General features: G+C 45.1%; 1 protein-coding gene across 1 annotated transcript in view; it reads left to right on the top strand.

The window, feature by feature from the left end:
* Positions 1-361: 361 nt before the first annotated feature.
* LOC142583067 (uncharacterized) overlaps positions 362-14425 on the top strand; it is a 99437-nt gene continuing 85373 nt past the window's right edge. Inside the window, exon 1 of the mRNA XM_075693352.1 lies at positions 362-2530. Within this exon, the coding sequence (XP_075549467.1) occupies positions 1858-2530 (673 nt within the window). The 5' untranslated portion in view covers positions 362-1857. The remainder of the gene's footprint in view (positions 2531-14425) is intronic.

Raw genomic sequence — 14425 nt, forward strand, 5'->3', positions numbered from 1 at the left:
GTTGCTGACTATATTACAGGTTATTTTCTTCCGTCCCCGTTTGTGTTTATTCCATATGCTCACGTAAAAAACGAGTGTGTCGAGTTTTGCGGGTACAACAAAACAAGTCTTGCGAGCACTTTACCGGGAAAAGGAAACAAAGGAATTGAGACCATATTTATTGCAAGTGCTTTTGAGTGTAGTTTGTTTCGCAGATACTAGGAAAATGTACTCGGTCGCTAGCTGCGCAGTCGACACCTAGCGACAGTTCCTTTCTGCACCGTTTGTCAGAGTCTCAGCAGCGGTTGCTTTTGTTGTACAAACTATCATTAGTATTGCACTGAAAAAAAAGTTAATTTTCGAACAAATTTCGCTTAAGGAAGAAAGGCAGAGGGCACTCAAACAGATGCTTTTGCCAAGCAGGGATCACTGCTTGCTAAGATTATCTGGTCACGGAAAGACATAACTGTTCTTGCAATCTAAAGTAAATACCCGTATACGAAGTACACTTGTATTCGGAGCATAGCACTGTTCTTGCAGAAACCAAGCAGGGTGCGGGAATTAAGATACAGTGATTTAAGCGATACGATACAGAGCGCGCTATAGGAAATAAGCAAACAGGGCTGCAAAAGTATCCCGCCGTCCAAGGCGGGGTTCGAAGAAGAAGGCACAGGTAGCCGTAATCAAGACGAATAACAGCCGCGAATCGTTCACGACAGGAAGCAGGAACAGGAAAAAGGAAGCTCAGCTGCTTGACTTGCCTTTTTTACTACCTTATACTTTACTTCTTGTTTTGTATTAGGATAAACTTGGAAGAAGTGGGCTAAGCAACTCATTTTTCTGGCTTAAGGAAAAGAGACACGATTACCCGGGAGAAATCGACAAAGCGAATTTATCAGCACATCATCAGTATGGCCATGCAGTAGCCATGAATGATAAAGCATACTGCATATACGATGCAGTTAAGCGAAAAACGATACATGTCGCATAAAGGAAATATGGGCCTGTTATCACTTAGGTAATACTCGGCACTCACGATGGAAACAGCGACTCGAATCAGCGAGTAGATTAGGAAGGCAATATTGACTTTGCGATTATGTTGGTAACTTAACGAGGATAGGCGCAGCTTTAAAAAAATAAAGAAACGTTGCTTGGATCAGTCAGCAGAGGAATAAAAATAAGCCGTAGGAAATACTTTCCTAAAGTATGCTTCAAGTTTTTTTTTTCCAGTGAAAATCGCTCATAATTGCCTAGTAACGAGCTCATTTTCGCCAATACCTTTTTCAAACAAAGGCACGAAAGATAGCGAGCGAACAGAGGAAAGCGCAAACAAGAAAACGGGCCATCAAGGGTACTGTACCGCGCGCTTGGGACATAACGTGACTGACACGAGAGAGAGCGTTCACCGAAGTGTCGCCACCGCTTGAAACGACAATTAGGGCCCCTCCGGGTGGCGCTATCAGGTAGACCGGTGGATAACAGAACTGGTGCTGTTATTCTTCGCGGGAGGAACTTTGAGTCAATCAGCCTAATCGACGCTCGAGAGGGACTGGAGGCGCGGCAGGGTGGTTTTAATGATCATCGATTGAAAAGTGGCGCGGGGGCACTCCGATGGTGGGCCTCGAACATGCTGCTCAAAGAGGCTGTTTCAGTGCTGCCGTCTTCAGCCATTGCACCAGGACGTGACCTGCATCCTCGCATTGAGCAGTTACCAAACAACGAGTGTGGCCTCCACTTAGAGACCGCGACGGCGACCGAAACCGAAGTTTTATGACATTGCCGCCGAACGACCACGTCGATTGACCAAACGCTCTCCGAGGAGAAGCTGAGCCGAAGTTCGCCCCGCGGCAAAGCGGCGTTCAGTCGTATCGGGGAGCGATGAGCTCTCCGGTCGTCAAAGCTACCGAAGAGTGCCCAAACGTCGTCGACGTCAGAATGCCGAGTGCGGGCAACGCCAAAGCAAGGGTGCCGAAGGGAGACGAGTGCCGCATCGTGATCACCGACTGCGACGGGACGGACGACGCCACCGACAGAGACAGCCGCGTCGCGGCCTGGTTGGGACAGGACGCATCGGGGTCGTCCGCCCTCGAAGAAGGCGAGCTGTCGCGCAGCGACAGCCAGCCACGTCGCCACCACAAGCATCGCCACAAGCGGCGGCAGCGCAAGCACCACCACCACCGCCACTCCTCGACCCACAGCCGGTCGTCCCGGTCGGATGAGCCAATGGCGAGTCGCTGCCAGAGCAGCAGGCTCGTGGTCGAGGTCGACGACGACTTCGCGTCCGAGTGCGACACCGTGGCCACAGCGCGCTCCGAGGGTGCCTGGTCCGGATTGGCACCACCCGACAAGGATGGCCGGAAGCGCAGGAACAAGAGAAAGCGGAAGCGGAAGCCCGGTGAGGACGACGACGACGAGGACAGCCAGGAAGGAGGCGGCAAGCGTGACAAGAAAGCCGAGATGATAGTGGTGACCGTGAGTGCGGTCATCCTCACCATCGCCCTGCTACTAATCGGCATCACTCTGGCACTGACGCCCAAGATCGACGAGATGGGTGAGTGCAGCAACGTGTTTACACGACGACCTTTATTGATGAGACCACGGAGAAAGAGGCTGTTATGTGAAGTTCGATTGACGTAATAGAATTTTGTGACCGTGTCTTTTTCACCGCGTTTGTGTGTTAGGTATATTAGAAAACAGTGCCAATGGAGAGATAGCGGGCACCGCATTAGAGTTCCCGAAGTGGCTGGCTGGGATAGCTGTGTACGTGTGAGTCGTTGACTGTCAAATAAGAAGTGAGCTTCATGCGTTTCGAAAAGGGAATTACCCGCTTTTTGCCTACAGTGCCTTGTAATATTTTTCAGCGTAAAACAGACTCCACAAATCCAAAAAGTAGCCACAAAATGATCCAACTTATGTAATGACGCCATCAGTGATGAGGTTATGTCAAAACACTCTAGAAAATATTTTTTTTTTCACGCATTTTCAATTTCTTAATCAGCCGTCGCTGCCCCCGTTGCTCCTACCTTTCGCCGCACACGCCAAACTATTCTTGAAGTTTACTATATTTGTGTTCTGGTTTCCTTATATTTTGTGTTTACCCGTCGTGCCCATTTAATTGAGTAGACTTCTTAGGGCTATCATTTGCGTGGTGTGCCATCTACAGGTTGGACAGACGTGCCACTGGGCATATGATAGCGCCCGATAACAAAAGCTCAATGCCTGAAAGACTGTACGTAGTTAAGTGCAGGCCTCTGCACACGGATTTAAATCATGGCTTGTAGATTCAAGAAATTTAGGCTAGAGCAAGATGTTTTTGGGGCACAGGACTAGACATATCTTTGTAAAAGGAAAAGGAGTTCCAGCGTTGGTGATTTATCTGTTTCGAAAGTGACCGGAGTCTTTTCTTAGGATCCCTTTAGCATACGTGAATACTTTGCTTGATGCACTTCTTTGGAGCCAATTCGCAAGAAGCTTGCCTTGTGAGAAGGCGTAAGTGAAAAAAGAAAGCAAGAGATGTGGTTTCTGCATCTCCTAAATTCGGTATGTTCTTTCTCAAAACTGAACAGTTACCGTTTTCTCTAGTTCTTCCTTTATTTATTTCACCATTAACATTTTCAAGTACCGTGACACAAGAGCATGTGCTGAAATAAATCTCTGCAAATCGGTCAAATTGGTACTAGGCTACCTAACCTTCAAATTTAGAGCCGAGGAAAAGTTGTACAATTTGGACTGGTGTGAAAATTACGGCACTTTCACTGTGCAAGTTTTGCCTAGTTTGCTCCTCGGCCATGCAGTTAGTATCCAACGTATTTGTAAAGATGAGTCTAGACATATGGGCACATGTTTGAATATCGCCCAATTGCATTTGGTAAGTCCACCATGGTCTGCTTAGACCTGAAGTGGGTGACTGCGAACAAAATTAAAGAAATATGCATAGTCTCTTATTTACTCCACAGTTCTGAAAACGTGGTAGCGCCAGAAGAAAGTTTTTTTTTTCGCAGATAAAACTTGCACTTATCTACGACCTAGCTGTAGCACTAATACTTTGCGAAGATCTGCGGCCGAAGATACCTCTGACCTGTCTGCCTAAATTTGTTAGAGGCAGCAAGTCGTATCAAAGTGTTTCGTTATAGTAATACATAGTCTGCACCATGTCTCAAGATACGTCCCCTAGTTCCATAATATTCTGAAGAATCCGGCTAATATCTCGGAAAGCGCGACGTGTTTTATTTTCTCCGAAGACATCCATCGCAAGTATTTAATTGCTTTCTTACGGCGTACATTGAAAATATCCCCGGCGTAGGCGCACGCGAGAGCTCAACGCCGGCTCCGCTTTCCGTTCGAAGAGCTTATTAAAGACGTATTGACGCTGCTGAGAATAAATATTTACTGAGTGTCAGAGCCTACAACTTCAGGGTTCAGCTGGATGAACGGGCGACAAACGTTGTACGGCTGAGATCGTTCCGCAGTCCGGCATCGACCATCAATGTGCGTAGCACCTCTCCGGCATGGTTCGATAGGAGCTACATCAGGCTACGAATGCGTGTTAGCAAACACGAAGCAGTTAGCATGCGTAAAGGAACATTGAGAATCGCGCTGAAGAGGTACTTTTTTGCAGACTAGTTGGTTCATACTGAATTCTATAGTATACTGCACGAAATGTACACTGCAACTTGCGGGGTAAAAGGCACGAGAAGAAAGCGAGTTGCTGAGAGGCACAATTTTTATTAATCGTGTCGTAAGATTTTTATTAATCATATCGTAAACAATGACACCAAGGACAGCATAGGGAAAATTACTTGTACTTACAAATGGAATTAAAAAAATCATAAATTAATGGAAATGAAAGTGATTACCGTCATTGTTTGTTAGCTTCTTATAATATTATTAATATAAATCTGGCTCTTCGGTAACCCGCTTTTTTTTCGTTCATTACACAAAGAGCGTCTCGAATCTGGCAACAGTGATGCCTTCAGGTCACATGTGTGGGTTTATTGACCAGTCGCTTCCACTCAATAAGATCCCGTAATCGTGGCGCCTGCTGCAGAAAGGACGTTCCACATCCGCCGCTAAGGTTTGTGAGTGGTGGCACTGGCTAACACTCCCAGGGTTAATTCTAGTAGCAAAACATAAATACACAAGAAAGTGGTTGGGAAAACGGCGCAGCTGTAGCTCAACTGGTTACAGCATCGCACACGTATTGCGAAGACGTCTGGGATCGTTCCCCACCTGCGGCAGGTTGTTCTTTTTTTTCATCTACTTTCATTTCCATTAATTTGTAATTTCTTCAATTCTACTAGTAAGTAGAAGTACTTTCCCCTATGTTGTCCTTGGTTTCATTTATCTGTTGGTTTCTTATGATGGGAAAAAAGCAAGATACACGAGGAGAGGGCAGCGCTCTTTCCTTTCATGTCTTTCCTTTTTTCCCCGCACCTTACTCTGGTGTACGTTTCGCTCAGTACACTACAGAATTCAGAAATGTGTGAAGCAGGCTTTACCGTAATGACCATAGCCAAAGAAAAATGGCTGGCGTATTGCTTGATAGATGAACAATGTTCGCTTAGCACATTGTCCACACGTTCGTGCATGCTTTAATGTCATATTCAACGCAATAAATAAATAAAAACACGCACTAGCTTCTCAGTAATCATCGCTGTAGCGTTGGGCTGGTTGCCATATTTTAGGCATTTACGAAAAGCGAACATTCTCATTTACTCAAAGTTCTGTTACCTCGTGGTCCCCGTAATTGTATTCTCATGGAACTACTTGTAATGGCCGGTCGCCTTTCATGATTGCCCTTTGAAAATACTTTTCACAAGTGTCGACCTATTTCTAGCGGAATCAATCAAGCGATTGGTGTGGCTTGCCTGCACATCTTTATTCGCCCCAGCTACAGCCAATGAAATGCCCGATGACAGTGGGCACATGGTATGGCACGTCACAGCATATCCTTGGTGCCTTGCGGCAAAGCGCGTCGTTTTTTACTGCCAAAGCAATTGCATGCAATCACGAGCGCCGCAACCACACTTTCTGTTTCCCCCTATTTTCAAGTGTAGTCTAAAGTTTATTAGAAAACGTAATCCATGGTGCGCACCTAGTCGTGTTAACAGGGCAACGCCCCAGTTGGGGGTCCGCAACAATGTCTGCCACAAGGCCAGGTGATTTGGTTCCGAAGTACCTTGACACAACTGGTGGCTGTATAACTCACCAGTAACTCAAAGTGTAAACGAGTGCGTGGACAACCAAGATATTTGCTGTTCCCAAGGGGCTTAACGGAGAAATTTATGAACGCGCGCAAGAACAGAAGTCACTCAATCGCTTTATCGATTACATGTAACTCAACTTTTACAGAGACTGTTTCCTCCACTCGTATCACAGCGGCTACATTTGGGCGCAATAACAGACATGTTAAGAGCAGAGAGCCTTAGAATAGATAATCGGCACGGCGTTGCACGCGTTTCCCATCGGCTAATGTGGCTGCACTAATCGGTAGTCATCTTGCGTAAAAAGACTGTCTTGACGTTTCATCCATTTAAGCCGACGCCACAACATGCGAAAAAAGAAAGAAAAATAAATCCGCAGAAATGCTAGGACATGCATAGAGGTATCCACTCTGGATCGCGATATCAGGCGTTTCGCTTTCACATGCGTTGACAAGCGGACTACGTGGTGACAATTTGTAAGAAAAGCATCGCTTTCTTGGCAGCAAGAGCAAGTGTTTTTCTTGCGGCTTTGTGGAAGCATTTCTGCAGCGGTTGTTTGACTTCAGTGACCAATAATATCTCAACTGCGGGCACCCATTTGTAACTTAAGACCAGAGCCTCTACTCACAAAAAGTTGTGATGCTAGAACTGTTTATCAGAACAGATGTCAGCCAATTGCGATATTGGACATGTCAATGGCGAAGGCGAATGGCCAGTGGCAAACAGCTTTTATGAACGAAAAGATTTGTGAATTTCAGCTTTGAAGAGACGACCGTGAGTCTGCAACACACGAATGCTTTCTTCAACAAGCACGTGAAATGTACGGTAAAAGAACATTACTGCAGATGAAGCAAAATTGTCTGCCAGAAACAGTATGCTTCACAAGTAATCAATGAATGATAGAATATGGCGCCGGGACACATCCCGAACATCGACGAAAATATTACACCACGACCTGAACATCGACTCAATTCCCGGATACAGCAATCGTCTTGCACTTCTTTTTTTTTTTGTGCCCTTCCTCTACGCTTTAAATGACATGCGAAAAATATTTATTCACTCCTACGTATACGGACAAGATAAATGTTTGCTAAGTGCGTAAGTGCCACTACAATAAATAACGGGAATAACAGTCCATATGTTTACAGATTTCCGCGCTGGCGATCGCTTTTTCAAGTTGCCATTCATTTTTTATCCTATCGAGAGGATGTGCGTTGATTCATTGGGGTATTTGTAAAAATAGTCGAGGAACAGTGGATGTTCTCGTGAGCTTGGTTCCTCGATGCAGAATTCTAGACCAGCGTGGTTCTGCAGTCTGTTTAAAGTTAAAGTCTGGTTAAAATTAAAGCAATGCGACTAGAATATATACTTTTCTTAACACATATGACGCATTAGCGGGTGCGTTGACATAGTACATTTGAAGCTTCCCTAGACGGTTTTAACGGATCTATCAAGTGTTTGCCTTTCCTGTGCACCCACGAACAATACTTCTTTAGAAGACTCGGCAAAAAGAAGAAGTAGTTGCGATACTGCTTTTGCATCTGAAAATTTTTTGTCGTTTCCTATATGTACCAACAATCTTGTGCGCAAAGCACATGTCGGTTTAAACCTACCTATTCTGCAAGACTACATTTTATGCGGACGGCTATTTACATCATGGTAAATATTTGACATGGCGCCGGAATACTTCGTTACACCTAGATGCACGTTGTAGAAAACTTTGTTTTCAAACTCGAGATTCAGAAAAAAAAACAAGAAATCGAGCCACTGTGCAAACCGGGTTCGTTCTTTCAGCGAAGGCGACTAGTGAACTGCGCTGTTTGCATCGAAACGGGGGTTTAAATATGGAAGAAATCGACGCTTTGCTGCCAGAGGACGGCCATTGCTGCCAGAGGACGGCCATTCTTTTGCACCCACATTACGCGGATATTGTTTCGGCATCACTTCTCTCGAGGTCCATTTCCATCACCAGTGCACAAATTTACAAAAAAGGTCGCGTGGGACGCGCTCACTGTTGAATCCGACAACAGCGATATGAAGCACGACGTCAGCTGGTGTAGCCTCCCGACGTGAGGAAGTTTTCAAGAGGTAGCTCGCACGCCTCAAAGACGTGATAGGAATGTGCAATGGCTCTCGTCTTCCCGCTTGGGCTTGTTTCAGTTTCGACTCCTCAGATGCTTTCCCCGGCGCAACCTCCGAGAAATGACTCGCTTATGCCGCGAAGGGAGTACTCGTTCGGGACGCGAAGTTCCAAAACAGACCAAGAAACGCAGTTTAAAAAAAAAAGATGTGATAGCTTTTCAGAAATTGTAAATATATCGATCTAATCTAGGACAAAGCAAGCGTCGACATTCAAGGAGGAGAGAAGGCGTCAGCGGCGAGCTGTCACGACGTAGCCTGAAGGCTAACTTTTGGGAACTGTTTAGATGGTGAGAACGTCTTTGAAAGACCTAGAATCGACCAGTGTGTGCGGCAAAGAAAAGTCGAAACACCACTCAGTCGTCCATGCCCGACGGGCCAGAAGGACACAAAGTTAAAAAAAAATTAAAAAAGAAGCTCTTCGAATGTCACGGTTCACGGAAAAAGCTTGTGCCGACGTTTGCACCTCGTGCGTCCTTTCTTAACCGATTAACTTTGGAGCCGTAGGCGTAGTCTGTAAGAAATTGTGGTTCTACTTAGCATGTGCATTCCCTGACTGCGAAGCTACCGCTAGACGTATTTGAGGAGAACAATGCATTTTTCATTTCGGTTGTTTAGGGCCAATAATAAGTGCGAGAGAAACTATTTCGCTCATCATCTGCGATATTTCCCTTGGAGTTCCGCAAAAAAAGAAAATTATTTTTTGGCAGTGCTTAAATAGCTTGAGAGAAATCGCAAAGAAGTATCCTGTTTATATAGTTTCTGTAGAGCCAACATATTTTGAAGATTTCATACTTCGTATGGCGCCGTACTAGAATTCAGTGTCTGTAATATTAGTTGTGCTTGAGTTTACAATAAATGTAGTGGGTAAAAACCACGGAATCAAGTTGCGAATTGATGCGTTCGTAAGTACCAGATAATACTTATTTCTTTTTTATGCTACATCAGAAAACATCACAATTCAGGTACCGTGGGTTAATCTTGATTAGGTGATTTTGCTCTTCTATGCGACGCTTTCGAAAAAAGAAGTGAAATGCATTTGCGCTCGAATTTATGCTTGATTAAAACGGGCCCGCGCAAGTTCAAGGCGCTGTAGGCGTCTTTCAGAATGGAAAACACATGCTTTTTATAATGTTCTCTACCACATGGGGGGGTCCCACTCTCTTCGAAGATGGCAGGGCCAGGTACACTGCATCAACCACCAAGTTTTTGTGAAAAGCGAATAATAAGAATTTAGTTTGGAGGGACGCATTGTTGCTCTCGATTGCTCAAGATAGAGCATGACAAGGAGTTATGGGTTTTGAGTCGCCAATGCACAGTCGAATGCGGGAGCCTCGTCAGCACTTAAATCTTGAGTACCCCGTAGGCACTTGGCCCGGATTTCTCTTTCTTCTTTAATGTTGCGCCAGCGCCTGCGTTAGAGTGAGGCTATGATGGCTCGGAAACTTGAAGTTTAAACAAGGCGGAACAAACATTCGTGTCAAAACAAGCAATTTTGCCTAAAATAAAAGGTTTATACCTGGGAAATGGGAAAACGCTACTGTGGTGATTATTGTACTGCAAATGAGAAATGCGCCCTGCATTCATTTCGGAGTTCATTTGTGCGCCAAAGCGGTTGCGGTGTGCTGCACTGAGGCTGGCGATTTATATCGTAGTACAAGCGGTGCAAGTGTCTAGCGGTAAAAAAGGAAAAAAAAAGGCGAAGGAAAAAGAATGTGGGAGGATCTCTTTATTCAAAAGTGCAAGAGCTACGTTAATACGATCCTGGAGTTTTCAATTCATTCTTTCCAACATGGGTAAATGCTAGCCTCTAAATTAGTTTAATTAATGGCGGCTTTAATGGAATGGTTCGGTGATTAGTTTTGAGACTAAAGCAAAATTTTTCTTCAACTGCGAAGCTTTTTAGCCGAACGGCACCACCGGACACTGCTGGACTTTCTCCGAGAATCCGGCGTGTATCTACACGTGTAAATAATTCTTTATGCCAGAAGCACGTAGTCGCAATAAAAAAAAAAATCCAATCTGTGGCTTTTGTAGTCTCGCTTGCGCCGAGGTATAAGGCCGCTTGTTTCAGAAACCTACCTCGATGTTACGAATTTTCTTGGAACACGCGTGTTTAGTTCTGTCATGAGTCTTCACCACATAAACCATATTCAAGTATGCAAAGCAGCTATTCTTTCTACATTTTTTCTCTTTCTCAGCAGGATTATTGCTATGCAGTATCAGTGAACACATTGCCAGGATAAGTTTCTACTAGGCCAGCTATATCGGAGGCCGCATGTGAAATGAACTGTGCCTACAGACTAGGTGAGGTATGACTACCAACATACCAGACCATCGGACAGACGTTTTTGATAACAGAGCGGAATTCTCTGTTACAGAAGTGAATTATTAAAACATGGTTAGCGCCTCAGTTCACAGGACGTATGCTTATCAAACATTTCAGCGAAAAAAGGAAATTGACCACACTAGTTTAAGCACGAATCTAACGGACACTCACGGAAAGTGCCATCCAGAAGAGTTTCCTTTGCTACAGAGAAACTTTGAAATGGATGCAATTACGGCTAGTAAGAAGACGCATTATGCCTAATTTCACCATAATCACTACAAACGCAGATTTAATAGAAATGTGATGTCACTCGCACAGCTGTTCTACACTGCGAAAGCAGCACGAATAATATTTCTGTTATTATGGGGTCGCATTTTTTGGTGACTGAAATTGTTTAGTGTATGCAAATACTCACGGTGTTGCTGAAGATGACTTTTGTAATCAAAGTAATTTAACGAAGGTGAAGGTGGACCATTTTTATGCAGAATAATGTCCGTACTAAATTTAGGTATTTCAGTGTTTAATCAGAGTTGTTCTTAAACTAGCGCAGGTATAAGTCGGGTGACCGTCTGAGCACAGAGCGCATCAATTTGAATGTGCTGTGGGGCCATAACTAATTAGGATCTGCTTTGAATGATTGTATTGTTGTGTTTACTGTGTCCGCAGCTAAGCTGCAGTGCCTAGCCACTGCGGCTTTGGTTAAATACTAAGGTAGACAAGAGAATAAATATGTTTATTCACCATAAGGAGAACACATCAGTTGTTTCTTAAGGCGAAGCTTTCTTTGCGTCTTCCTTCGGCTTTTCCACTGCTGATGCTGCTGCAGTCTTGCACGCCGCGTCAGGGGTGGTTGAGAAGGTGTATAAAATGGACATGACCAGGGCACGGGAGAGGTGTCTATGACATCTTTCCAGCGAACTCCCCGGTAATCGCCACAATGCCCTTTGGAGCTCCCTGGCTGTCGACACACTGCCCTTCGGAGGGCTGTATTTGCCTGTGAGCCCCCCGCAAAACCATTGTAGAAGCTCTAGCGCATGCCATTGTACTCACGAGCACTAGCCCAGAGCGGAGTCAGAATGGTAGACAAAGGAGACAGAGATTGCGTAAAGCCAGCTCCGTCAAGGAACGGCCTTCGCTCGTGGCAGCTTGCATGCATGGGAGGGTAGCGATGAAGGAAGAGGCGCCGTCAGAAATGTTGCTTCGTTTGGGGTCTCCTTAATAAGAGAGCGCTAGAATTTGACATAGCGATAGTTCCAGACAAACTGTTAAAAAACAATAAGAATCCGAGGTACGTTGCGGCTCACTCCTGCAAGTTTTGAAAAATACCGTGCAAGTTTATCCAAGCGGACAACTGACGCTAGGCGTGCAGACGCAAAGCCGGATTAAAGCACCGCAGCCTCAAGACGTCAATACACAAGCGACCGTCCAGCAAATGAGCACTTCAGCCACGATGTCCCAACCTTGCAACAGTGAGAGGCCTCGCTACGTGACGGAAGCCCGGGGATCCAGTGGGCGCTGCTTTGTCAGACACGGCACATGGCGGCAGGTATTTCTCTTAAGCCTTCTATAAAAAAACTTTGAACAGAGTCTTCTCAAAAGCGTCTTAGGAACAAAGTCTTCTTAAGCCTCCTCTCTCTCTCTGCCTCATTGCGATGTGCCGTGGGAGGGAATGACAGTGCTACGGTTCTCGCAGGCTACGAACAACGACGCACAACAGCGCCTCGAGCAAACTCGTCTCGCTTTGTGTTCTGTGTGCTCCGTAGCCAAATACAAGTGGTGCATTCAAGGCAAAATTCAACATCGCATCGCGATTGTCGTATGCCGTCACCACCAACGCCAAATATCGTCAATGAACAGCCCAAATGCTTCGCTTTCATCGATTCCCACAGTGCGTGAGATCTGATTATCTTTATTTCATTGACTTTGGTTTGGAGCTCATAGATTTTTTTCTTAAACTTCTTTTAGACACAAAATGACGATAGTGGGGCCACCAGCGTACTTCTTCACAATTGCATGCAATAGAAAGACGCATGTTACACAGAGGTGCGAACTGAAGCTGGGCGCAACCTAAAACTTTCTTTTAATCACTTACGTTCTTAGCACTGTTGCAATGGTCCTTGCACCCGTGCACGCTGATCCTTTTCATCGTCACGTCGCCTATTGTGCTGTTCATGTAACTACTACGTGCGTGACTTAAATTGTGTCAAACGCAAGCGATACTGTTGAAATGAACGTCAGGAAGGCAATACAGACAAAAAATAAAGAACAAAGGAGGGGGGGGGGATTAGTTTCACCACATTTCTTTTTACTTCATGGCACTACGATCCGTGATTAAGAAATATGCTGATGGCTGGGATGAAATGTTCACGTATGTCGTATGTATAGATATGATCGAATGAAATATTCGTTCGCTCAGTCGTCATATCGCTGTGCCTCTCAGCATTGAAATGCCGTTAATTACGAACCGCCGCCGAGCGCTTCGTAATTGACGGGCATAATTAACAGGCTCTTGCGGCCGAAGATATGACGTGCGCACAGTTTGCACGAATTATAATGAAGATTAATTAACGCCGTCCTACTAAAGTTCATGCTGCGCTGTAACTTTTCAGCGTTCGGCAAGCAACTGTCCGGCGTAATTGAAGTGAGAAACATGAGAACACGAAGCTTTTCTATCGCGCATTAGGCTGGCGTGCCGTCGGCTTTACGCAACAGCTCCCTGTTGCATTATGTGCATGAAACGAGCCTGCATGCTTATGTTTAATTTCATACTGAAGTTACGCCGCGTGGCACCTCAAGTGAAAGAAAAAAAGAACAGTTTACGATTCTGCGTTTAGCCTGCCGATCTTCGTTCGCTTATTTCAGTTATAACGCAACAAAAACCGTTGGTAGCATCTTTGCAGCTATGGATATGTAGATATTTTGGGGGCTTCGGTTTCCGCCTGGGGGCAAGTTGTGTGGTCGTTAATTTTCCTTTTTCCTATTATTTGGACATTTTATTTCAAAACTTAAAAATTCAAAACGTTTCCGTATGCTATTTTCTTTTTACTTCGCGGTCGGTTCCGTCGGATTAAAAGTTGTAGCTAACAACACAAATTCGAGCCCCATTGGTTTCGCCTTATCCTTATGGCTCCAGAACAATGCAAAGCCAGGTTTATGAAAGCAAAAGCAAACAAAAAACAAAAACAAAAACAAAATAAGAAAGAAAGGGCGCCTGGACATTCTCGTAAAAGTCGGATACGAAGGCAGCTTGGAGCTTGTATCTTGAATTCTTCTCTTCGTATTTCGTCTTTAGAGCTACTCTTTCCGTGACAATGCGTGGTAGCATGCGCGTTCATGATGATGATAGTGATCTAAAGAAAGGAAAGAGGCTTGATTCCCTCGCTCATAGATTACGCGTCATCCTCTCCCGCGTTTCTAGGCTGCGTGCGTCTTCTTAGGACAATCGTACACTTGCTCCTGGGAGAGCGCGTTTCCTGCCCAGTTCTCAAATGTGTCTGGTACAGATGGCAATTTCACAGAGTGCAGTGATAAATCAGGAAATTGCTGGTGCCACAACTTTCTTTGCATTGCTGCGATGTTAGCGTACTTGAAGAAGGTGTGCAGCGATGGTTTATTTTTTCGCACATTCAAAACCTACGATTACATTTATCTTGCCGTTTACTTCCCGTTTACGCGAGAAAATGGAGAGGACGAAGAAAAGGTCGCGAAACGCAGGTAGTTGCGAAATGGCGCTTCGTCCCCGTTTTGCATGAAAGCGCTGGGAACAGAGAACGGC

The sequence above is a fragment of the Dermacentor variabilis genome, chromosome 5 (assembly GCF_050947875.1).
Source record: "Dermacentor variabilis isolate Ectoservices chromosome 5, ASM5094787v1, whole genome shotgun sequence".
Classification (NCBI taxonomy): domain Eukaryota; kingdom Metazoa; phylum Arthropoda; class Arachnida; order Ixodida; family Ixodidae; genus Dermacentor; species Dermacentor variabilis.